The sequence below is a fragment of the Giraffa tippelskirchi genome, chromosome 4 (genome assembly GCF_054371585.1).
Source record: "Giraffa tippelskirchi isolate mGirTip1 chromosome 4, T2T-mGirTip1v1.2.pri, whole genome shotgun sequence".
Classification (NCBI taxonomy): domain Eukaryota; kingdom Metazoa; phylum Chordata; class Mammalia; order Artiodactyla; family Giraffidae; genus Giraffa; species Giraffa tippelskirchi.
This window is the reverse complement of record NC_137278.1, coordinates 85,895,106-85,922,403: the sequence shown is the minus strand read 5'-3', so window position 1 is coordinate 85,922,403 and position 27,298 is coordinate 85,895,106. Positions and strand designations below refer to the sequence as shown.

General features: G+C 39.9%; 1 protein-coding gene across 37 annotated transcripts in view; it reads left to right on the top strand.

Moving 5' to 3' along the window:
• The window catches only part of LTBP1 (latent transforming growth factor beta binding protein 1), a 453,402-nt gene that overhangs the window by 229,274 nt on the left and 196,830 nt on the right, over positions 1–27,298 (top strand). For all 37 annotated transcript variants that reach the window (XM_081590239.1, XM_081590236.1, XM_081590238.1 and 34 more), the window contains 2 exons: positions 21,210–21,312; positions 25,194–25,265. In XM_081590239.1, coding sequence (XP_081446365.1) covers positions 21,210–21,312; positions 25,194–25,265 — 175 coding nt within the window. The remainder of the gene's footprint in view (positions 1–21,209; positions 21,313–25,193; positions 25,266–27,298) is intronic.

Below are 27,298 nucleotides of genomic sequence, written 5' to 3'. Positions count from 1 at the left end.
TGAAGAATAGGTGAGATCTGTTTATCTACTGTTACCTGAATATTCAAAAAATTGTGTGTGTCTGTGTGTGTGATATATGTTGGTAATAGAATCAGTCATTCTTGCTTTTAAACCCGGAGATCACTTTTAGGTGCTGAGCAAGTCTATGGTTAGGTCATCTCCTTTCTTCTAGTTGTTTAGTTGCTATTGTGTCCGACTCTTTTGCAACCCCATGGACTGTAGCCTGCTAGGCTCCTCTGTCCATGGGATTTCCCAGGCAAGAATACTGAAGTAAGTTGTCATTTTCTTCTCCAAGGGATCTTCCTGATCCAGGGATTGAACCTGCGTTTCCTGCCTTGGCAGGGTTTCTTTACCACTGAGCTACCAGGGAAACCCTTTTCTCCTAGAGGAAGAAGCAAAATTGGTTTGTAAACCAGAATGGAAAGAAGAGCCATGTAAAGTTATAAGACCTTGGTTACAGCCATGGGCTCAGCACTTGGTGGCAAGGAACCAGCTTCCTTATTTGTAAAGTGGAGATAAGAATATGCGGCTTGGTCAAGATTAGGCTAGGCAAAGTGACATGCTCTGCAAATGTTACAGAACTATACAAATACTAGCTTAGAAAATGCTTACCTATTGAGAGAGTCAAACGTAAAAATAGAGCAGGTGATTGCTTATGTCATGTAACTTCACTCAGGCAGGGAAGGCTTAATCTCCCACTCAACCTCTGTCTGCCTGTAGATGCCTGAAATGCCTACTGAAAGGGGGGGATTTTTCTTCCTCAGTTGAAGACCAGGTTTAAACATGCTTTTTGCGGAAGAAATATCATCAAGTTACATTTAGCTTAGAAGTAAAGACTGGATTATTGTGTTAAAGGCAAGTTTTTACAGGGGCAGTGGGACTGAAGTAAACCTCATGCATGCCACAATTTGCCCCAGAAAAGCCTTGGAGGAGGAGGATGAATTTGATGTCATGTGCATTGTTTAGTCATTTCGGCTTAGGTCGATCATGAGGAAAAAGCAGGTCCTTTTAAAATTCTGTGCCCAGTGTCTTTCTCCTTAGTTTCCTAATTGGAACACAGATGGTAAAAAGCAAGAAAATGAGATGTCAACAGACTTTGTTATTCTTATACATGTAACTGTAGGCAGACAATTACTCACTGGAAAGAATATAAACAAATTATTTACTTTTAGGCCTAAGATGGGTTATACAATTCACATGAATTGGATAGTTGGTGGAATTATCCAAATGATTCAGACTCATTGGAACACATTTTTGCCTTATCTGAATATTTCTCTGACTTCTGATCTAAATGATCCAGACAGTGATCTCAATGCTTAATTCATTTTGCATGTGTAGTCAGTAACACACAGCTTCAAAATAGTCTCAGAATACATTTTTTTCCTATTGGTGAGAAATGTTGAATGCCTATGATTGTTCAATTTGTGCAATTAGGATGATCCAGGCATTAAAAAATTACTGAAAAAATAGTCAATAGTATATAAGATGTATCCTACAAAGGTGTTTGGAAATATTTGTGCTTTTTTGCTATGGTTGTTTGCAAATACAGCTACAGAGGGAGGTATAGGTGGATTTTAAATGAATGGCAGAAAACCCTAACGAGTACTTAAAATTTTATTTATTATTTATTTTAAATAAATACTGATGTTTTGCTCAGTAGGAAGATTCTTATTCAATGTAGATTATACCTACTGAGAACTTAATGTCATAATCAGTAAGCACCTATGTTTATGTATTACCATTAGAGGTCAAATGCAAAATTTGGTAAAAATACTCTTGTTTCTGTAGCGCATTCTAAAAATGAAGCAGTAAATTTGAGGTTGAAAGTCCAACATGAACTGTGATCAGTATATTCGAATTCATGGGACTTTCACAGAATAGAATTTAGGGACTTGTTTGGATGGTGGAGGAAAATTGGATGATTGGTTAGGAAACTAAGCTCACAGAGAAGAGGGGAGAAATTAAATAGAGGAGAGAGAACACTGTAAGAAACAGGTAAGGAAGGAGCATCAGAAGAGACCAGAGAAGTAAACTAGAGTAGAGTTCCTGGCAAATGTTGGCACAGATATGAAGCCTTTTAAACCTTAGGTGTAGGGCAAAATAAATGACTTGATGTCAAATTAAAAATAGCATGGTGCCCCTTTGATCAAGTGATAAAATTCAGAATCATTAAAAGCAGGACAAATGACGTTATGTGCCTCCTAATAGGCTACAGTATGAAATGTACAGCAACACCTTAAAAAGATTCTTGCCAGAAATATATAGCAGAATCTAATTGAGCCTTTACACCTAACCTCCAGCTCATAGGGAATACTGAAGGTGAAGAAACAAGCCAAAACCATCACATCAGAGAGACTGATAAATTGTTGGTTGGTTTCTTTTAAAACATTCATATCATTAAACACACACACACACACACACACACACACACACACACACTGACTTCCCCAGAAAGAGACTAGAGAGATAACAGCACATCTAATGTATGAACCTTAATCACACCTTGGTTTTTAAAAAAATCAACACCCAGCTCTGAAAGACATTTAAAGAACAATTGAAGATGTTTAAATATGGGCTGGATATTAGATGGTATTTTGAAACTATTCTTTTCTTAGCTGTGATAATGGTGTTAGAGGTATGTAGGGCAGTGTCCTTATTCTTGAGTGAGGAATGCCATGATGTCTGTAATTTACTTTCAAATGCCTTTTATACACAAATATAGCAAAATTGTAACAGCTATTGACTCAGAGGTAAAAATACAAGTGATTACTGTTTTTATTCTTTGAATTATCTCAGCATATTTGAAAATTCTTTATAAGAAAAAGAAAGAAAATGTGAACATTTTCTCGACTTATAAATAGAATAATATAATTTTAAGATGAATTTAAAAGCTCTAAGTTTAGTACATTTAATGAATGTCTAGAAAATTTTAAAAATTTCAACTTTTGAATGAGATAGAAGTGGATGTGGACATGATAGACATGAGGAAGCCAGAGAAGAGAAGTTGGCCTTGATCCAATTGTGAAATGATCAGGGTCCAATCTAAGAAGTCAACTTGAAAATGAAGAGTTGAATGCAGAGGCTTTTGTGAAGGATCCAGCATCAGGATTTGATTATGGGCTGTTGTGAAGAAAAAGATGGTGATGAGCTGGACTATTCTGAACTTCTGGCTTTAGAAATCAGATAAATGTGCTGTCTGATTGATTAATTGACCCTTGCAGGGGAGGATTATGAGGTAAAGATGAGTAGCTACATCTTTGTTTTAACCAGTTCCATCTTTGATTGATGTCAAGAATCAGGTATTCTTGAATATCAGTCAGGAAATCCAATGCTGTTTTAGAGATGAAGTGAGAGGACTAATGGAGAAAATTCAGTGGTTAGCGAATAGACCTAGTGATGATAGAAAAATAAATAATACAGACTTTTTGGACTTAATATTATAAAGTGGAAAGAATTAGGAATAATGTGATTAGAAAGATCTAAAATGTTTTTTACCTTGATGAAGAGTGTCAAGATAAAGGGGAAAATACCTTTCTATTGTGATGTTTCATCTCTGAGACTCCTAAAAAATAATTTATTCTCAAGATTATATAGACTGTTGATTTCTATGTGAATCAGGCTGGGTACAGGAATCACTAAATTCACCTTAAAGTATTAAGAGAACAGAAATTAATAGAACATATAGGGTGATCAGGGCTTCCCTAGTAGCTCAGCTGGTAAAGAATTCACCTGCAATGCACGAGACCCTATTCAATTCCTGCGTTGGGAAGATCCCCGGGGGAAGGGATAGGCTACGCATTCCAGTATTCTTGGGCTTCCCTGATGGCTCAGACAGTAAAGAATCTGCCTGCAATGTGAGAGGCCTGGGTTTGATCCCTGGGTTGGGAAGATTCCCCGGAGAAGGGCATGGCAACCCACTCCAGTATTCTTGCCTGGAGAATCTCCAAGGACAGAGGTACCTGGCAGGCTACAGTTAGTGGGGTTGCAAAGAGTTGGATGTGACTTAGCAACTAAGCACAGGATGGCCAAGAGGAATTGGTTTCTTGAATGTAAATCGAGTTTGAAGTATACTACAATAAATAAAAATAACTAATAATAACCTACTGTATTGCACAGGGAGCTTTATTCAGTGTTCTATAATGAACCTATATGGGAATGGAGTCTGGAAGAGAGTGGATGTATGTATATGTATGGCTGATTCCCTTTTCTGTACAGCAGAAACTAACACAATATTGAAAATCAATTATACTCCAATAAAAAATTAAATCAAGTTTGAAGTAGTTGAAAAGTCATAATTTTGGCAAAGATAGGTATCTGTGTTGCCTACAGTAAGCACTGGTACTCCATAAATATTTTAAAATATTTCTGATATTTTGCTCAATGTATAGATCAAATTAGAATTACATTTCTAGTGGTTATAGTTATTTCAACATTTCCAGCAAGTTTTCATCTCTAACGTGCTTAGTCACTCAGTCGTGTCTGACTCTTTGCCACCCCATGGACTATATATAGCCTGCTAGGCTCCTCTGTCCATGGGAATTCTCCAGGCAAGAATAGTGGAGAAGCCAAATTTCATAAAATACCCCTCAAATCTATTTTTGCACCATAAGGTCATTGAATGGGTACACTTTCTCCACTGTTCAAGGATGTCCTTTATTCTAAATGGATTTTCTTAACAGTGACCCAAGTTGGAGGCTTATTTGGCATCTAGAGTTTTTGGTTGTTTCAAACATGTCTTATGTATTGCCCAACTATTGGAAATAAACATGTACAGTGACCTAATGATGCCAGATGGTATGAAAAGACCTTGTGTGAGGTGGAGGGTTGGGAGTCCAGCTTCCATGCTGGGTGTGCCACTGCCGCCTTATGAAATCATGTGTTTTTTGTTCATTGTGGGAACGTGCCCCTTAATTAGACAGTCATACAAGATGAGACAAAAATTCAAGTGCCTCAAGACTTTCCTATTGCAAGTGCCAAAAGAGCAACGCATTGTACATATGAATGCTTGCGTTAATGAGAACAGAAATACTAGAAAACCTGAAGTAGATGTAAACAGAAGAGAGAAGATATTTTTAGTACAGCACTCTAGCACAGATAAAGATAATCAAATAACACACAAACTCACTTTCATAGTTGACAACCATAAAATCCCCTTATTGTTGGGGAAAAAAGCTCCATGGGTACAAGACGTATCAACTATAAGGTATAAAATAAGTTATAAGGATATATTGTACAACATGGTGAATGTAGCCAATATTTTACAATAATTATAAATGGAGCATAAACTTGAACAATTATGAATCACTATTTGGTATACTTGTAACTTTACATAGTATTGTATAGTAACTGTACTTCACTTAAAAAAAAATAAGGAAAGTTTAATTTTAAAAACCATAAGAAACACTCTAAATTCTCTAATATGTATTCTATAGAAGAAAGTAAGCTTTTATGTGTATTAGGAAGAAAAGGACCATTTCTTGATGTGAAATCCCAGTATCACTGAAAAAAATCTTTCTTTCTTTTAATTACTGGTCATATAAATAATAAGCCCTCGGGCAAAAATTAGACAGTTTGCGATCCTCTTAGAGGTTCTAGAAGTTGGACAGGAAAATAGAAACAGTGGGCCTTTGGAGAAAGAGATTCTTTAACTGAAGACTGGTCTTTTGGGCAGATAAATTCAATAACATCCTCATGCTCTATACCACAACACTGGGACACATACACACTTCTGAAGGACCAAACAGATTCACTTGCTTTTGTTAAAAAAGAAAAGAAAGCTTTAAAAAAAAAAAAGCATTATGGAGAAACTAGCATGAAAGTGTGAGCTTACTGAAGTGGGAAAGTATATTAACTTCATGGCTGAAAGTACTTTTTAAACAAGTCTTAGGACTTTGAAGAAAAATATTTCCTGGTTTCTACCACATAGAAGCCAATGAAAAAATAGAGCTGTCTGTTGACTCTACACAGCAGAGAAAACAGAGATGGGTAAGTAGAGATGTATTGAGTTGGCCAAAAAGCTTGTTTGGGTTTTTCCATAAGCCTCTTAGGTGGCATGAGTGGTAAAGAACCTGCCTGTCAGTTCAGGAGATATAAAAGACACAGGTTCAGTCCCTGGGTTGGGAAGATCCCCTGGAGGAAGGCATGGCAACCCACTCCAGTATTCTTGTTTGGAGAATCCATGGACAGAGGAGCCCAGTGGGATACAGTCTGTAGCGTCACAAAGAGTCAGACATGACTGAAGTGACTTAGCATAGCACATATAAGATGTTATGGAAAAACCCGAACAAATTTTTGGCCAGTCCAGTAGACGTAGTGATGGGCTTCAGACTTTGAAAATCTCTTCTCATTGATGAGAAAGGAATTTCAGTTCAGTTCAGTCACTCAGTTGTGTCCGACTCTTTGCGACCCCATGAATTGCAGCACGCCAGGCCTCCCTGTCCATCACCAACTCCCGGAGTCTACCCAAACCCATGTCCATCGAGTCAGTGATGCCATCCAACCATCTCAACCTCTGTCGTCCCCTTCTCCTCCTGCCCCCAATCCTACCCAGCATCAGGGTCTTTTCCAATGAGTCAACTCTTCGCATGGGGTGGCCAAAGTATTGGAGTTTCAGCTTCAACATCAGCCCTTCCAATGAACACCTAGGATTGATCTCCTTTAGGATGGATTGATTGGATCTCCTTGCAGTCCAAGGGACTCTCAAGAGTCTTCTCCAACACCACAGTTCAAAAGCATCAATTCTGCGGCGCTCAGCTTTCTTCACCGTCCAACTCTCACATCCATACATGACCACTGGAAAAACCATAGCCTTGACTAGACGGACTTTTGTTGGCAAAGTAATGTCTCTGCTTTTAAATATGCTATCTAGGTTGGCCATAACCTTCCTTCCAAGGAGTAAGCGTCTTTTAATTTCATGGCTGCAATCACCATCAGCAGCGGTTAAGGGATCTAGGACATGAAATTCTGCTTAGGAACCTCTTCTTTGATTTCTTCAGACTCTTCTGCACTGATGATGAGCATTACTGGGGTGAGGCCTGAAGTGAGGATGAAATACTAATTTTATCCTGATGGGAGGATAATGCCAGAATGGTAGTAACACTTTCAGACTGGTTAATTCCCTAATTGAGTCCGTAACTTACATAAATAGATGAGAAGTTTCAAGAAGGAACAACTGTTAATATAAGGCATTTTACTGTAGGCTCTCGGCCTCTCGCTTCTGTGTTACCCCTTATGTGGTGAGGTGCACTGAGTTAGCCAGGCTGGGTCAACAGTGGGGGCAGGTGTGTATGTGGTCCTCTTCCCCACTTCCCCAGGCAACGTGCTTTTGGGGTCAGGGTTCTCCTGGGTGAACTTGACCTTCTTGCAGAGGTGCTGCTGGGCAGTGATGAGGGAAGGTAGGGCCAGAGTCACAAAATACCTGCTTTCTCCAGGAGTAGAGAGCCCCGTGAGGGTGTGTTGATTGCATTTACTGCAGTTTGGCCTCCTTCAGGTGGAATAAATCATAGCCACCAGACACTTCCTATGCCATCTGAGATTTGCTTCAGTGTCCTACTCAAATAGCCCTTTGACATAATCTAAGAAATATTTAACTGACTGGTAGGGAGTCTGGTTGTCCCCAGTGGCTCTGAAATGCCCATCTTTGCCAAACCTTACCTGTGTCAATAGCAGAGAGTGTCACCAAAGGTGTCATACACATAACACCTTGCTTGAGAGGTCCTGGACCTCTGTAGTGTCACCTACTCTTGCTCTAGCCACCTCTGCCAGATGGACGTCAGGCAGGAGCCCTCTTCTCAGAGTCAAAAAGATCAATAGAGCCAGGGATAAGATCCAAAGGGGAAACACACTACATGTGAAAGACAACATGTCTCCATGTCACTGGGCTTCTGCCAGTGGCAGGAAGAACTGCTGGTTTTACTTGGATTGAGACTGTAGGACTGAGACATTAGGATAATCAAAATATAGATTCTTAGAACTGAAGTAGAGTAATTCAGAGAATGGGTGATGACTCAGACGTTACCTTTCCTACTGCCTAACATCCCGTCTTTACCCCGGCCAACGCTTTCTGGGCACCAAAAGGACTGTCAGTTTTGAGTATTCACTCACCCTGACCTATTTAATAGACAAGCACGTTTATGCTTCTTCAGTCCACTCAGGTGTTTTTCATTTTATTGGCAGTGAAAGTGCCTTTATCATGACATGGAATATCAAATTTCCGTATTTTATATCTCTACGGCTCACTGAAATAATATACCTATTTTAATTAGACTCTTGTTTTTTGCAGAGGAGTAGGCATTGAAAATAATCATGGGACAGTTCTGAGTAGATGCATGTTATTTCACTTCTGATATCGGCAAAGTGGTTTTGTGGTCATTTGAAGGCAACAGTTCTGAGCATGTTGGAAGTGGTTTTAAGAGATCATGGCTTGAACTGATGGCTGGTTTAGGCTCTTGTACATTACAGAAATGTTTGAAGAGTCACAGCTGGCATTTCTAGGGTCTGATGTTGTTTCTTGGCTTTGTCTGCATGACCCCTTCAAATTGAGATATGCTGAAATGAAGTGGAATCATCTGATTTACTAAAAGCACAAACATAAGCAACAACCCAATCCTTCAGAACCTGATTCATAAATTTTAGTGAAAAAAACAGCATTACCCTTTGTCGAAAGATATCAAAAGGATTCCCTGACTTTGCTCTGCACCTTCCCCCACAATGATGGTAACATTGTTTTCTTATCCTTCCAGTTTTTCTCCTCTTTTCTCTTTTCATATATAAAAGGATTTATATATGAAATTGGATGTTATTTCAATGAGCTCATTCTTTGAGACTGTGCAATTTACTCTAGTAACACTGCTGTTTGCAGTTAGGAAATTGGTTTTGAAGGAAGTGTTTCAAAACCAGTTAATGAGCTGCACGTGAAAATGTCTGTTTTTCTGTCCACCCATTTACTGTATTCTCAGTGCATTCAAAAGTATCCAGTGCTCTCAGGTCAGCCCCGTGGTGAACATGGATTTGCCACCATTGAGGATATTTCAAATAACGTAACGTCAGCCCTGCATTTTGAAATCCAGACAGAGGAGTTCTAAGTATTTTGAACAAAGAGCAGTGCTTTCAATATGGTACTATGAAGAGGACTGCTTTAGAGTGTGCAAGCTTTGATGGAGTTAAGAAAATGGTCTAACGGTCTGTGGCTTTGGGGCAGGCATTTTAATGAGGCAGTGTATTTTTATAAAATATTTGATAGAGAGCATTCACATTTATGGCCTTAGTTGACCTTCAAAACAACCTCAAAATGAGAAGTAGGTATTCTTGTCTCCCATTTACTTAAATGAGCCTTGAGGCTCAGAGAGGTGAGGGGACTAGCTTATATTAGTATTTCCAAGACAATCACTCTTTTTTCCATTTTGGCAAATTCACCATGTCTCTGGCTCTTGGTTTCTTTATTTTTCAAATAACTGGTTTGGCTGAGAAGACTACCAAGGCTCCTTTTAGCCATGCAGTTCTCTGACTGTGATGATTTTGACGTCTTTCTTCTTTTCCACAACTTTAGATGCCACTTATACTTACTCATAGTATCAGTGGACAAAGCAAACTGTACAAACATCAAACACAGTCAGTACCTACAATGATCTTTCAAATCTTCCCTAGCTTGAGAGACTCAAGTGTTGGCTCCTCCAAAAAGCCTTTCAGTCCTCCTTCAATGCACATTGATCCCTCCTCCCTAACCTTTTACTGCAGGTAAAATCCAATCAGACCATTTCGAAGTTAATTGTCCTAAAGTTGATTTTTGTGCCTCTCTTCTCTCCCCCACAAACTTGTGCTTTAGAGGACAGAGCCACTTATGAACTGAGTGCATTACTAGGCACGCATGAGTCATCAGCAAATATATTAGTATTAGAGTAGGCAAGGTTTTACTGTAGTCATAAATACTGCAAAAGCTTACACTTTGTACACACTCGATGTCTAACAGGTGAGCTGGGGACTCTGCGCTGCACATCTCTCAGGGACTCAGGCCGACGGTGGTCTCCATGGTTCTATTGCTGTGCTGTGTGGAATGCCCGGCCTCTCACTTCCTGCAGAAAGGAAGACTCATAGGTTGGAGTCTTAACTCCCAGTGTGCCTGTAATTGGAGATAGTCTGTAAGGAAGTAATTAAGAGTAAATGAGGTCATAAGGGTGAGGCCCTGATACAACAGGATTAGCTCTGTCTCTTTGCCAGGTGAGGATGTGACAGGATGGCAGCCTCCTACAAGCCAGGAAGAGAGTCCTCACCAGAGCTGGCCATGCTGGCACCTTGATCTTGGGTTTTGACCCTCTGGAACTGGGAGGGAAAATGAATGTTGTTGAAGTCACCCAGTCTCTGGAATTTCGTTATGGCAGTCTACACTGACTAATAGAGTTAGGAACCGGAACATGCGGGGAGGCAAGTGGTTCTTTGGTGAGCAGCAAATATTCCCACCACAAGTGGCAGAGCAGTGGTCAGGACAGACATGGTTCCCTGCTCACAGGGAATTAAACCTATTAATATGACTTGGGGCATTCAGTTTTTCTATCCTACTTGCAACCAAACCACAGGTAATTATTAGTTTTGAGTTCTTTGTACTTGGATGAGATACAGAAAAACTGAAAGCTTAACCAAATGAGGCACGTGTTACAGTTTACATAGTGTTGTAAGGCCCCAAACGGTTTTATGTTCCTTTCAGTATCTTTCTTTGTAAACAAAAAGGAAACTGACAAGCGATGAAGCTTCATAGAAAGAATTTCTCTCAATACAGTTCTGGAAATAAGCTTTGGGCAGAATAGGCCTTTATGTTCATCATTTGGGAGAGATCCGATTACTGTAGTAATAACCATGCCATGCCTATCTGCCTGTCTTAATTCCCGTCCTCATCTTGGGTCTGTCTTTATAAAGGAAGTATCCTTGGTAGTGGAGTTAGGATAAATTTCATCTTTGTATCATCTAGTACTAGGATTTATGATGTTGTTTATGTTTTGCTGCAAGGGGAGGTTAAGGGAATTATGATATTGGAATATAATCATGACAAAGCATAATTATTCCTTTTGCAATTTAAGAATAGCAAGACACACATATCATAGCCTGCTAGACTTGACTATTGAAATCCTCAAATCATTGTAGAGGTGGAGAAAATAGGCAGCCCAAATTTGATCGTTTATTTAGAAAAGATGTCAAGTAGAATCACAAGTTTCATGCTTAAGAATTTTTTCCCCTTTTATGTTACTTTAAAACCATTTTTTGCCTTAGTGTAACTTTAAAAATACCATTTCATAAAACTAAAGTAGTTGTCTGGAATTCCTTGAAGCCCATGGTTTGGCTTCAGCAGGCTTTAAACAAATACACTGTCAGAAATCAATGTGGATACATTTACAACAGTTAATGCCCTAGTCACAGTAGATACTTTGTAAAATCAATACCCTGAAATATCAGAGGATTATGGTTGTATCAGATACCCCAAATGCCTAACATTGTTTTAATTACTCTAATAAAAGAAAGCTGGGTGAACTCTAAAAAAAAAAAAACAAAAAACCTTTCCTATAAAGAATGTTCTACTCAAGCCAAAGCAAATTTTTTACAAGTTCTTTTAGAAAATCTGGAAGTATTTAAGCGTTTTCCTCTTCTTCTTATGAGACAATGCCTGTTACCATGCCAGTGCTCGATCGAACAATATTCTCCTTTATGACAACAGGCCTTTAGAACAAGTTGATCAAATATGTTGTGTTAGTGATAGGGTTCAGAGATTTGGACGCTTTTTCTTATTGGCACATAGACATAAACATATTTAATGTTCTGGTACATGGATGCTGAAGAGCTCTCATGAGGTTTTCTAGTTTGATTTGGAGCCATAGTTGGTCCACAGGCTCAAGGAGGACTGTTTTGCTCAGAAGATGGGCAGAAGTCATTTTGCCAGAGTGGAGATGTGTTTATATCATAGTGAAAAGATTAATAGGAACAAAGAAGAGCTTCGACAGGAGTTTGGATTAATCGTTACATTACTTGCAGGGAGAGCTCTTCCCATGAGGGTCCTCATTCTGGTTTTTATAAGAAATCACAGATTTTTTAAATGTGGGATTCATGTTCCTCAACCAGATTCATAGAACTGAGGGTATAGCTTCTTCTTGCCAGAACACCTTGAGGCTTTTTGCCAGAACATTGAAATAAGGTACTTCTGGGTGTGGTAGAGGTGAACGTGGCAGTTTCACACATGGATAATTCATGGGACACCTGTGAAGTGTGGGTTGATCAACCATAATGTGAAAATGAGTCATACCTCAAGCCATGGAAAGTCTGCATCTCCACGCCTATCTTGAATAATTTATTTCACTTATTGGTAATTATCTATTTATTATAATTCTTATAGTTTAGAAAGGAGTCATTGAAAAGCCACAACTGTTTCTAGAAAGAACTGGTTTTTTTGTGTGTGTGTGTGTGAGTACCAACTAGCAGGAAAAGGGGAAGACATGAAACAAGGTCCAGAAGAGGAGGCCCATTCTAGTTATCACTGATCAAGTTGGTCTAGGTCAGGATATGATGTTAGGATGTGGAAACACATGGCAGCAGAGACTCTAGTGTACTAGCCTGATAGGCAGGGAACATTCAGTGAACATGGACCTTCACAGGTTACCCTCACCACTGTGCTAGAGTCTTCATAAAATCATAGACTCGGGGCACGTCAATGAATATTCATTGTTAATCTATCCTTAAAATTTGATTGGTGAGGAAGCTGAAGTCCAGAGAGAAATAAACTTGCTTCATGTCTTGTTTTGAGTTTATGGTAGGTGAGGACTAAAACTGAGGCTTCCTGGGTCTTACTCCAGTATCATTTCTGCTATTCCATGCAGGCTGTTAGGTCATTTCTTCCGGGTATGGAGGATTTACAAGAACCATTGCTCTCTGTATAAGTTGGCTTGGGCTGCCATCACAAATATTGGGTTGGCCAAAAAAGTTTGTTCAGGTTTCTGTAACATCTTATGGTAACATCTTATGGAAGAACCCAAATGAACTTCTGGCCAACCCAATGCTATAGACTGGGTAGTAGAAATGACCAAAATTTATTTTCTCCCAGTTCTGGAGATTGGAAGTGTAAGATCAAGATGTTGAGAGATTTAATTCCTGGTAGGGCTCTCTTCAGGCTTCCTTGATAGCTCAGTTGGTAAAGAATCCGCCTGCAATGCAGGAGACCCCGGTTCAATTCCTGGGTCAGGAAGATCCTCTGGAGAAGGGATAGGCTACCCATTCCAGAATTCTTGGGCTTCCCTTGTGGCTCAGCTGGTTAAAAATCCACCTGCAATGCAGGAGACCTGGGTTTGATCGTTGGGTTGGGAAGATTCCCTGGAGATGGGAAAGGCTACCCACTCCATTATTCTGGCCTGGAGAGTTCCATGGACTGTATAGTCCATGGGGTCGCAGAGTCGGACATGACTGAGTGACTTTCACTTCACTTCAGGGCTGTCTTCCTAGTTTGTCGATGGCCACCTTCTCACTGTCTTCATAGGGCAGAAAAAGGGCTCTAGTCTGTCTCTCTTCATAAGGACACTAATCCTATCACAAGGGCCCACCCTCATGACCTCATCTATATCTAATTATGTCCCAAAGGCCACACCTCCTAATGTCATGCTGTTAGGGGTCAGATGTGAATATGCACAGAGAGGCACAACAATATTCAGTCCATTATACTAGCTGAACAGGAAAGAACAAACACATTCTCTGGAACCTGTCTCAGGGAGTCCATGTTCTGCAGTGTCTTTGTGCTTGGACCATGATGCTTGGGAGTGGATACAGGGTAGTAGGTTCCATTATAGTGGTTTCATGGTTTTCGTCCTCTTTCACCAAGCCATGGCGTGTGACAAAAAGAATCTTGATGTCCCCAAAGTGAAGTCATCTGTTGCTTGAACACTGATATTAACTGGTTAACTCACTGTGATTCAGTGATACCATGTTGTCCTTATTGAGTAGAATTAAAATGAAGTCACAAACTCTCCACAGCATTAACCCCCTGACCTTTATTTTTTAAAAAACTGGTCAGAGCACTTTAGCGAAAACCTGAACATTTTTAGCAAAATCTTAATAATATCTTGTTTGGGTACTTACTTGCGGTCCAGTGGTTAAGATGCCACACTTTCACTGCAGGGGGCATGGGGTTTGATTCCTGGTGGGGGAACAAAGACCCCCCTGCTGTGCAGTGCAGCTTAAAAAAAAAAAAGAAGGAACATCTTTTCTTTTTAAATTTCTCTATGTTAGTCACTCAGTCATGTCTGACCCTTTGCAATCCCATGGCCTGGAGCCCACCAGGCTTCTCTGTCCATGGAATACAGTCCATGCAATTCTCCAGGCCAGAATAATGGAGTGGGTAGCCTTTCCTGTCTCCAGGGAATCTTCCAACCCGGGGATCGAACCCAGGTCTCCTGCATTGCAGGTGGATTCTTTACCAGCTGAGCCACAAGGGAAGCCCAAGAATTCTGGAATGGGTAGCCTATCCCTTCTCCAGAGGATCTTCCTGACCCAGGAATTGAACTAGGGTCTCCTGCATTGCAGGTGGATTCTTTACCAACTGAGCTATCAGGGAAGCCCTTTAAATTTCTAGATCTAACTTATTTTAATGCAGCTCTTCTCTGTAAGTTGGGACATTGTATCATGTTGAGTAACTATTAGATTACTTGGTCATTTGTTAAGTAAGCCCAGGTTTTTAAACAAGTAACCCAGAGGAAGGGGTCTAATATTGATTCTGACCCAAGCATGTCTGGACATGTGGCTGTCTCATGTAGAATCTGCCTCCATGTATTGTTTAAGTTTTGAGAGCTCTGTGGAAATGGACATTTTTAGTTCCATTTTAAAGAAGAAATAGGCAGAGAGAGTTTGAGAGTTTTGCCTGTGGCCATGTAGGTGGTGATGGGTAAAGTGAGGATTTTGATGCATATTGATCCAACTTCAAAAGCTATACTCTTGTCCTTTATTGAGTTCTGGGTCATCTTTACACCACTTTTCACTGGTCCCACACTCGGGAATAGGCTTGTGTGGGTAGGTCAGTTTCACAATCATAATGCACTAATTCTGCCAAACATGGAGATGCCTGGGAGTTTGTGTTGGGATGTCTCTTGTTTGGGACAGCATTTGTTGGGAAAGAGATCGTTTGCAGTGAACTTAAAAGCTCCCTTATGCTAGTTCTTTGAAGGGAAGTATAGCCAACATTTCTCTAATAATTTAATAATTACCCAATTTTGTTATGGACCTCTGATTACTGATCAGGTTGATCAGTAATTTCTTCCATTTTTCCCCATGAATGATGTACTCCATCCTAATAATTCGTACTTACTTTTGAGGGGAAGTATCAGATGTAGACTGGAGGAGGGCATGGCAACCCATTCCAGTATTCTTGCCCAGAGAATCCCATGGGCAGAGGAGCCTGGTGGGCCACAGTCCATGGGGTTGCAAGGAGTCTGACATGACTGAGGTGACTTAGCATGCACACACACACCAGATGTAGAACACTATACTTTTATAAAACACTTAATCTTTTCTTTCTCTTCCTCCTCCTCTTGGTCAATATTTCTGTTTGCCACACTGCTTCACAGATGCCAGATATTTCACTGGAAGCAATCCAGAACTCTCTTGCTTTGACCTTTCCTTTTTCCTGCCTTCTGATTAATTTTGATATCCAGCTACAGGCTGAATCCCAGATTGGGAGAATGCTCTATGCCTTAGCTCCACTTCACTCTCTGACTTGCCCCACTGGCTCTCTGTTCCTTTGCATTTGGCCTGCCTTCCTCTGTCCTTCGCCTACTCCCGCCCTGGGGTCCCTTCCAGTTGGTGTTAGGTATTGGGCTTAGCTAAAGCTGCTGCATCCCTTTGGAATCTTTCTCCCCAGTCCAGCCGTTGAGTCACTGCCTTGTTTCAGTTCTTGCCTAAACACTGCTCTGCATACTCTTGCAAGAAAGAGAGTTGCAGTGAACCAGCCTCTCTCTTCTTTCATGTTTTACTTTGGTACAATCTCGAGGAGCATTTTAAAAATCTATATTACTTTAATATTTTAGTTTCTTTGTGTTTCTTTGGTTCCAGTGTCTTAATCTCATTGAGAAAAATGTTCTTTATTCAAACTCAGAGTCTATTATACTTCAGTATATAATGGTTCCTGGTAACAAAATAAAGTGAGTTACGTACATGTGATAAGATAATTTGTGAGAGTATTTCAGTATTAACATTTTCAAATGTCTTTTAGTTGTGGGTCCTTGACATGGTGGCCATCTTCATAAAGCAGCCCTTTTACTCCTAAAGTATCTGAACTCTCTTAAGAAATGTATCCTGAGAGCCTAACAAATTGGCCAGCACTGTAATGCTTGGTAGGTTGCACCCACACAAGATATAAGCTGAGGAGGATGGTGCAGATCCATCCAGCCCATGCTGTGCTTACCAAACGCTATGTCCTGGTGCAGAACACACCCCAGAAGATCACTGTCTACTAGTCCCTGCACAGGGGCTGACGGAATAAGGTCGGTCATGCTTGGACAGGCATTGTTGAACCTCACCACGGTCCTTTGAAGTTGGGATTACCATCCCTTTGTCTGAGAACTAGTCTGGAGATGCTGGATGGTCTGTGGAATATCTTGTCAGAGAGACTTGGGGTTTAGGTCCAGGGGTAATGATTCCACACCAGTGTTTCTTTCTTTTCCCCACAGCTGAATCTTTCCTGGGGAAGATCCACTGGCCTGGTGCAGCAAACGTTCTTGAAATGAGGATATTATAGGTACTAGTAATTTTAAGGTGTGAAAACTGAATCTCTTGAAACCATACTCCAATATTTATCACACTCTCTTCAAGTGATTTTTCATCTATGAAGCAATTCCATTGGCGAGTTTTTAATAGACAAAAATTATAAGCCATTAAATGTAAAACTTAATACTCATATATTTATAGGGAGATCTAAAACAAGCTGTCATCACAGCATTATTTTGAGTGGCAGGAAAGTGTTATGATATTTTAAAAGCGAGGATTTGCAGGTAAGTGCTGCAGATAAGTCTGCAGATAAGTGTTCTCAATCAGGTCAAGATTTAGAAGAGTTCATGATTTTTCAGTCTGTTAATTCTTAACAATGTTTAACAAAGGCTTTTACACCATTGCTTGTAATAACTTTTTTGCTGTGAAAGTAGTACCATGAACATTCATGGAGTAATTGTGATGCTTTCTAAATAGTCTTACCTTCTGATGTATGGTGCTAGTCCAGATATGCAGATAGTAATGGTTGATGAGTTATTTTCATGCAGCCAGTCTTCTAAGAATCACGGTGATTAGGGCTGGGAGGAGTTCTATTTGTTTTCCCCTTTTTCTGTCTAGTTTGCATAGGTCCTGTAGGAATAAGCTCAGACTGGTATGACCATCCCTGGCAGTGTTGATTTGAGGGACGAGGTAAAGCACAGAAGCTGGGTAGGAGTGTATCTGCCCAGACACTGTCCTGTTAGAGACAGGAGAGCAACACAAGTACTTGGGGTTGGCTCTGGTGTTTCCTTTGTCAGTAATGCAACCTATCAGTGTATATTGAAGATGGAACCCTAGATCTGACAGAAACCCTGAGAGACATCTGCTTCTTACCCTGGGCATTCCCATGAGATGATCCTTGAGCCTTCAACATCACTGAAGATATTGACCTCTTCCATTGTTGAGGGTCATTCACTGTTGAAAAGGTCTCCTGCTTAATGAGTGGAATCCTCTTTTCTTGTGATCTGGAGCCTGTAGTCCTGCTAATACCTTCACCATGCAGATAACTTCAAGCAACAAGTTTGTTGAACATGTCTGAACTCTGCTGTCTGTCTTATTATCCCTACTTTCTTCAGCTGATAGTCACTGAATCTGGTAGCCTGAACCTTTATTGTTCTGTTTGGACCACTTTAGGTGGGCCGTGCATTTGCTGAATCCTAGCATGGACGTGTGGGGTCCAAGAGTCCCCTAATGTGCAGCCCAGAGTTGTGTGAACTTTTTGAGGAGCTTTATCACATTGCTCGATGGACAGCATAGGTTTTCCTTTCTGGCTTGAAATAACTAAATATTGGGTTATACAGTTAGCACATTTCTCCTGGGTTTCTAATAAGATGTGCCTTGAAATGAGAGACAGGCTTTCTCTGAAAATATGGTGAGTGATTCACACAAGAGAAATTCCATTTGTGTTTTTAACTTGTAAAAAAATCACTTTAATCTGGGAATAAAAGTGTAGTTCAGTAGCGTCAGCCTATGTGCATGTGATTATGTCTTATAGAGAAGTAGAATCTTCCAGGCTGACAGAAGGGCATTCGAGATTCTAATGTCTTTTTCAATGTCATTGTCTCCTGTGTGGACTTTTGGTATGGAGGGGAGATCCTTCCTCTACCTTCTTTTGTTCTAGATGCTTCCAGGATCCAGGTAATATCAGGTGCTGAGAAATCTCTTGTATGAGAGAAAGCCCTGCATCTGGCTGCAAAGATCTCAGGTGGAGTTTCTTGCTGCACTTTGAAATCTCTGCACAGTTAACTAACTAAAGGGGCACCCATGAAACCTCGTGCCTTGTTGCAAACCTGACTTTATCCCTTGCAGTCTGTCCTCATGCTGTGCGGACCTGGTTTTGAGAGGAACACACAGCATTGTGGTACCACCTACCCTGCCATTTATTTAATCGACTTGGATGGCTTGTGCTGCTCTTGGCTGTGGACCCGCGAAAACAAAGCCGTAGGATAAAGCAGCCTGAATCCTGTAATGAAAACCTTGTACCTTTTTTTTTTGAGGCCCAGTCGGGAGAAATGATTTATTTTTGCCCTCCCAAATCAAACATTCTAGGAATCCAAGGTGAAAATTGGATTTTAACTGCTACCAGAGTTTGGAGCATATAAAATCGGCAAGTGTTGGGAGTTTTGCTTGATGAAGAGAAGAACCTAAAGGGGCTGGGACGAGAATGGTCTATATGTGATGTGCACTGGTGTCTGACATAAATCTAACTGATCATACTGGAAGTAAACCACAAGCACGCTTTGGCACCTGATTGCAACCGTGGAGACCTCTGTGTTCTTCACATATCATTTTGTTTCCAGTCTTAACGCCTGGAGCGTTGTTCCATCCTCCTTCTTCCTTCCTTCATATTTCAGGTTTAAGCCTTCTGTTATTAAGCGGAAGGAGTCTGGGAACTACCTGAATGCAGCCAGTATGTGTCATTCCTTCCCAAGGTTCTCCATTTGCACGAGTGTTCACTCTCTTCCCCCATTGCCCCCTCTCCTCCTCCTGCTCATCATACACTATTTTTGGAAAGAATACGACATCCTGTTGAAATCTTGAAAACCCACAAAAACCTAAGGACTTCAAAGCTATGATGTAACTCCAACTTGATTAGCTGAGCTCTGCCTTCTCTGGTTTTGTTTTACAAGTCGGACATGTAGTCAGAGCCTTGTTGGGAATCCTGCATGGGTGGACCTGGAGGGTAGGCAGTGCGGTCCCTGGAGGCCTGCCAGGCAACTGGTATCTGCTGTCTGCTGCCCTTCTATGAGTCATCACCTGTCCCAACTTTCTTCCCCTGAGTTTTGCTCACTAGCCTGGGCTAGTTTGCTAATTTCCATTGTTTTCCCCAGGACCATTGCTTACTTGAATGGACTGAAACTAGTTTGTTCTTTAGTTTCTTCTGATTGCTTGCTCCTTCCTTCCCTTAATATTTATTGAGTGTTTATTTGCAACTTGTACTGTACATTGGGATATAAAGATGAATAAAATACATCTGTGTTTGATTAAAATACATAGTGGAGGCAGCAGAACTGTGTAGAAAGTATCATGGAGTAAAGGGGATGGTTGGAGGAACTCGCTGAAATTGAGGAGACAGGAGGTTTCGTGGTGGGGGTTCTCCGGGTCCGTTAAGGATAAGGAGTCCTTGAGTGTGCCTGAAGGATGGATGTAGAGTGGTGTGAGGGGACAGAGAGAGATTGTCTGAGGTGAGAACTAGGTCACACATATCGTATTGGGGAGGTTGCAGTCTTCATATAGGGGAGAGTCGCTGAAGGTTTTCATTCAGAGTAATGTGATCAGATTTGTCTTTGGAAAGTGAAAGTGAAAGTCGCTCAGTCGTGTCTGACTCTTTGCCACCCCATGGATGACCCCATGGACTGTACAGTCCATGGAATCTTCAGGCCAGAATACTGGAGTGGGTAGCCTTTCCATTCTTCAGAGGACCTTCCCAACCCAGGGATCGAACCCAGGTCTTCCGCATTGCAGGTGGATTCTTTACCAGCTGAGCCAGAAGGGAAGCCAAGGTGACTCTGAAAGCCATTTGGAGAATCTTGTAGAGGCTGAGGCAGAGGAAGGCAGAGTGGCCCCTTAGATCTGGGCTTTGCCTGCGCATTAGGAATGAGGAGCCAGGCGGCCCTTCCTGCACCATTGGCCTCGAAATCGGTGTGCAAAGCAGAGGCTGTCATTCTAAAGTCTTGTCAATGCCACTGAGCAGGTCTAACTTCAGGATATTGCCCCTTGGCCTCTTCTGACCTTGGCTGACTGGAACATGAGATGGATCCTTGCATTTGTCATCTCTGTGGCACTCAGGAGACCCCGAAGCCCGACTCCTCTGCCTGCTGGCCTGATTCAAACCTGCCAGAACCTTCCCAGCGTGGCTGACTTCCCTGGATCAGGCTGTGTGGATGTCTGGAGTGTTTGTCTCACCTAGGACTGGTCTGGCTCAGCCTGTGGTCATACCCTGTCCCTGCCCAGGCCTTGGTGTTACAGGAGGACCCATGGCCTCTTATAGGTGGGATCTGTGCAGTATTCTTAAGGTCTTTGTACATGCTTCACCCTTACAGCTCTGTTCCCTGAGTGTCCACAACAGACATCTCAGTAAACAGTTAAAATTCAAATGTAAAAAGTTCAAAGTATCTTTTAAGTTCCTTCTTACTAAGGGGGGAAAAATGTGAAAAAAAGCATTGGAAGGTTAAATTTTATAAAGTGCTCTAAACAGTGACAGGTTGTATGAAGACTCTAAAAATGCCAAGGAGCTCTTGGAAATATGCTTGTTTGCTTGAGTGTCCTCTGATTGTGTGCTGATGTTTCATTCTGAGGTTTTAGAGCCGCTACTCTCAACACCCTCCCGGGTTCTATGTCAACAACAAGGGAACTGTTTTATAACATGGCTGTGAAGCACACCAGTGCTCTGGAGCTGGGCATCCTGCATTCAATTAACCTTCCTATTTCACACCTCATCATTGCAGTGTGGCAAAGCACTCCCTGGCCTTTCAAAGCAGGAGGACTGCTGTGGAACTGTGGGCACCTCCTGGGGCTTTCACAAATGCCAGAAATGCCCCAAGAAGCCATGTAAGTGACGTTTCATCATTCTTTTGCAGGTGAATGTAGCATGTCTGTTTTCTTATGATGACTGTTTTAATGGTGAGACATTATACTTCAAAGAAATCGCATTGAATTGTTGACCGTAATACAATAATTTGCATTTCCAGAAACCTTGCAAGTCTGAGAAAGCTTTCATATTGATGTCTGTCTTTTAATAAACATAGTTATCAGTTGCCTTTTGTTCAGCTGGATTACTTTAAAGAAAAAATCTTTTAAAAGGGGATGTGCTATAAGTAGGCTCTATTTTCTAAGATGAAAGAAAAATAAGATCTCTTTTAAAATGGTAATGAAATGATAATTAAATGCTGCTATAAAAAATCAGCAGTTGTTAAGTTACATTCCTTAAATGTTTGTTAATGTCCACAACTTCTCTTGTAGTTTTTATTACGCTATAGATTTTCAAATCTCACTGAAAAGGAAAGCTAAAATAGAGAAATGAATGACTGCTGATTTTTGAAAGAGAAGCTTAGTCACAAGGACACAGTGCTTCCTCCCTTTTCCTGTTAGTCTCTACTGTTAAACTATCACATTTTTCAAGGCATAAATCTCTACTGACATCTACATGCATTGATTAGTCTATAAAATTTGTTTTGCAGAACCTGTTGATGTGAATAAATCCAGATTTACATCTTTCTGTTACTTTCCCCCCAGTTTTTGAATATAGTGTTAGCTCTGGATAATTGATTCCTAGTACTTTTTAGAAAGACAGAGGTAGCTGGTTTTAAGTGGAGCTTTCCCTCTTCTTATTTGTCATGTTTTTGCCAAGAAAGCGAGTGATATTTTTCTATGTTATCATCTTTTGTTTTTATAGTTATTTTTTAATAGTTTATGCTGCAAGGAGTTTCTCATTTGCTTCCATTGGATAATTTTTATTTATCCTTCGTTAAACATCTGTTGATTTGAATGGTATTCTCAACTACCTTTTAAAACCTGTTCAGTCTAGAATCTGCCCCCTAAGAATCACCGCTCCTTTGGTCTGTCTTATATACTATTCTTCCACCATCATAAATAATTCTTTCTTATCTCTCAAACTTGTTTTCTAAATCTTTTGGTGTTTAAACTTAATTTAATTTTATTTTTTTCCTTGATAATTGCTCCTATCTTCCTTTAGAGGAATAATTTTTGGAAACACCTACTGAAGTTTCTGACAATTAATGAATTATTCATATAGAGGGGAATAAAACCAACATAAATAAGGACATTCAGTACTGAGACATTGTCCCCAGTAAATTTTCTCTGGGTTTCAATAATGCTTAGCAATGCAATTTCCAGCAGTGGGTTGAGTGTGATGGTCCCACCTCACTAAAAGATCTATCTACAAATATTATCGTGACAGCCTGGCCAAAGGGACATCTAGGGGACATTTTGTATGATTTCGAGACCATGGAGTTTGGAGTTAGGTAGACTTGGGTTTGACTCCCAGCTCTGTCATTTGCTGTGAAGTCTTACGGACCATGAAACAAATCTATATCTAAAATGTTGAAGAAGCATTGCCTTTCAAAAAATGTCTCCCCATCATTTTGGGGGTAAGTTTAGAATAGTGTGAAGGTTAGTATGTTTTCTACTGATGAGTCTAAGGACTGAGGAAAGAGAAGTCCAATTCTTATAGATTGGTTTTGAGGCTAAGTTTATGTTCTCTAGTACTTTTTTCACTTTATCTCTTATTTTTATTTTCCATTTTTTCCCTTCTCTGTGTATCATTTGCTTATTTAGCTTCTCTTTCCTCTTATTTCCAAAGCCCAAAGTTGAAAGACAGGGACAGAAGTGAAGAGTAAAGGGAATCACAGTGTTGTATCATTTTCTACCTAGAATTGTATCATATGGGGATAAATTCAATACTTTATATGGTTTTGTTAGCTCTATATTTTAATGTTGGTAATAATTTAAGTAGAAAGTAAAAGTACAAAGTTGCTATCACTTTTAACTAATGAAAATAAGGTCTGTATGGGTTGATCTAATGTATAAATTGCAGGGCAATGTGGATTATGAATGAAGTAAGCTATTGACATCTTTACTTTTACTTCATTTGTGCCATCCTACCATGTAGCCCACTCCCAAGAAACACACTCAGAGTCATATTCTTTCTGTGTCATTTAAAAAACTTGCTTTGTTTATTTTAAAATCATACTTGTTTTGGAAGAGAGCAGACTTTTCTTGGCTTTAGAAGCTAGGGGTTTGTGCTCCATGCTTTTTTTTTTTTTTTTTCACTCAGAGTAGTTTTCAAGTGGCTCTTACTTAATGGTTTGAAGTTTTTGTTTAGCCACATACAGAAAGACTTTTCATTGTTGATCAGTTCTTACTGTGAAAACTGAATTTTAAATCTGCAAATGATTTCATTAAGGAGTCTGTAATCTATTAAAAATGTACTTGTTGATGAACAAGTTGCTTGTCCTTTAAACATTTTTCGAAGAAAATTAGCATCAAATTCTAAACAGAGGAAGACTTGAAGATCATCTGGTCTGGCTTTCTGCCTTGAGGTAGATGACTTAATTTTTAAATGAGATAATATAATCCCTCTTTTGCCTTTGAGCAATTCACTGACAGAGATCTCACAATCTCTGTAGGTAACCTGTTACAGGGTGTCCTCGTTACATGGGACAAGACTGGACGTGCGGCCAAGGTGCTGAATGGGTGACTCCCCACATACTAATTTTTTCCTTTTAACCCACAATTTCCAGATTCCTCACCTTAACCATTTTCCAGCAGAGGAAATAAGGCAAAGAAAGGAAGTAATAGAGGAGAGGAAAGCGACTAGTACATATTTACACGCTATTCCTTAGTGGTGAGAATAAAGACCATGTGTTAGGGGCAAAATAATTTTATTTTTCAAAAGAAAATGTCCATGTTACTTGGAACTTTTTTGTTTCACTGCTTGTTCAAGTCTACTAAGTGGTTTAACCATTCAGCCTATTTTCACAACAGTCCATTATTATCTTAATAAAAGAATATCTTATTGCAGGAAACAATGATACCTGTGCATACTTTAGTCAGGCCCGATGGTAGGCATTTTGTATAAAGTATCTCTATACTCTGCAGCAGCCCTGACCTACTCAACAGTTGGGAATACTCCTGTTGTACAGAATTCCATTTGGAACCCAGGAAGCTCGTCCTCCAAGGCGTCAGAGCTGTCAGTAGGCAGAGCCAAGATTTGAACCTAGGTCCAACTGGTTCTGGCACTTATGCCAAGAAGTCTCTCAGGTATCACAGTAGGATGTCAAAATTTCAGTGGCTAGGGTTTTGTTGGTAAATTGGTAGCTTCAACATTTGACTTGCTGAGTTTTCTGAGTGCTGAATCAGACAACGTATCAGAGCAGCTCTTTACATCTCCTAGCTTCCTTTAACACCTGTTCTTCTCAGCTTCATGATAGAGAGAATCAGCTTATGTGAGCCTGTAATTAAAGTGAGCATATAGTTTATTATCTAAACTGGGGAACTTTTCAGAGTGAAGTGGACTGCTATTAGTGAACCTTGATGGAGCAACAGGTGTCATCAAGGACTGTCCTAGGCAGACCAGAATGTCTAATCACCCTCTCTGAATTTACAACAAAATGCAACTGCCAGTAGTTAGTCATTGGGGATGAATTGAATTTTTTTGGTAATAGTCACTAATTGTAAGAAAATATAGAACAGTTTTATGATATTTGAATGAACATAAAGATTGACAACTAATTGAGATTTATGTCTGTTGCAAAACATGAGATATACTGAAAAACGAAGGAAAATGAATGTACATTGGATTGATATCTTAGAAGTAAGATCACTGATGCTTTATATCACTTTGCTTATCACATACAGTAGTTTAGGGTTGTAAGCATTTAAGCATGTAACAGAATCGTTTCTTTTTACAGCTTATCATGGATATAATCAAATGATGGAATGTCTACAAGGTTATAAACGGGTTAACAACACCTTTTGTCAAGGTAAGATCAACTGTGAATTCATTGGTGTATGAGCTCAACAGTTGTTTTGCTTTTAGAAACTTGAGTTGTTTTGCCATGTTTTGCTCATTAGCCCAGCTTGTGAAGGTCACACAGAGAACCACCTCTTGCTCACTCCGTTTAGGAAAAAGAATTTAGTGTATGGTTGCTAGAATTACATCACTACCATTTAAACTTTATGGAAACATTCCCCCCCTCTATTTGTGTTGGAATCCATGGCAGGTTGGATTACATTATGGAGTGCGCTATCCACATGTGGGTGTGTGCACACGTGAGCACATGATGTTCCTAGAAGTATGACTTCTTTACTGACATATGATTGGGCCACAGAGTTCCCTTTCTTCTCTCATCAGACTGTTTCTGGCTGCTCAACCTATTAAGGTATTAACTATCAGAGCAAACACATTTTCTTTAAAATTTTTTAATTGAAGGATAATTGCTTTTGTTCAATCTATATAGAAACATACAAGCAGTGGGACCTTCAAAAATCCTTTAGTTCAGTGTCTGTGCTTTACAAGTGAGGACATTCAAGTCCAGACTGGTTAAGTGACTTTTCTGTGGCCAAATAGATCTGAGGTTATAATTCAGGTTTACCAGTGCCTAGCTTATAGTACCCGTATATGATAGCAAATTTCATTTCATTTACTTTGGGAGATATGCAATCAGTGCTCCTAATTTCCCAGTACATGTCTAGGATGAAGGTGGTGGTAGTAACTTGGAAATATGTGTTCTTTGCAATAAACAGAGAAAGAGCTTCCAAGAGTCTTACTGAACCAAAATCCATATCAAAACACAGCACATGTCCTCTGACTTGTGTTCTGAGATTCTCTATCCTTGACCAGTATGTGTTTATAGGGACAGAGCAGATTAATGTAGTGTTAACAATATATAGGTTAATCCCTATCAAAATGGATCAAGTCAAAGGAATATCTTAATTATCTGAGAATTTTCTCAAGTGAATTCTCTTCAATAGTACATCTGTATAACTTTTATGACTTGAAGAGTTTTTGATGACTTCAAAAGAATCTTCTTTTGAAATGCACATAGATATACCATGTCTTTAAAAACATTTTCCTTCAAATATTTTAAGCCCTCATTGTAAATGAAAGAATGTTGGCAAAGGAGAGAGTGCTCAAGATGCTTTTTGAGAAACATCTGCAAACTTGTAGTACTGCTAGGAATGTGGGAGCAGCGGATTAATCAACATTATGTAAGAATCAGTAGAATTTCAGATATCATTAAAAGTTCATACTGTATGGATAGAAGGTTGAATTAAATGGGTGGAAGAATGAATAGATGGCTAAATGTATATTCTACCATATAAACCAAGTTGTTTGACTGAAGGGAAATATGAACCAAGTTGAATGAAGAGAAACATAGTGGCTACCTTAGAAATATGCCTTTAAATGTTTAATCAACTGTCCTACAAGACTTATAAATTACTTCAAAAGCTAAAGTCAATAGCTTGGAGTTATAAGGAGGCATGTTTATAACAACTACATGCAAACCTTTTCTGTGGATTAGAATTCCCCATCATTGTAATGAAACGCTTTTGGAAGTACTGAGTTTCCAGCACTTAGGAGTGATCCAACAGATCCCTAATAGTTGTTGGCCCAGGATGCTACAGGGGGTACTTTCCTGTGCAGTACATAATGTTAAATGACTCTGTCAATTTATTCTAGTGCTCTGATAGCAGTATTATTGTGTCACCTGGGATAGAGGTTGTGCATGAGAAGAAAGAAATGACTGGTCTGTCACACAAATTTTAGACCCTAGACATGTAGTTTCCTGAAGTATTCCTTTGATTAGGTATATCTGGTTGCTCCATTAGCCTGTAGAAAGAGGAGGATCCATATTTATACCTCACTATTCTAGGTCTGCATGACTACTTGTTAGAAACTCTCCAGAAGTGTCAGATGCTCCTAATTTCTCTGAATGTCAAATGATGAAGAGTATACTCATTTTCTTGGGGTGGGATAGGATTTGGACATTATTAATCCCAATTAGGAACTGGA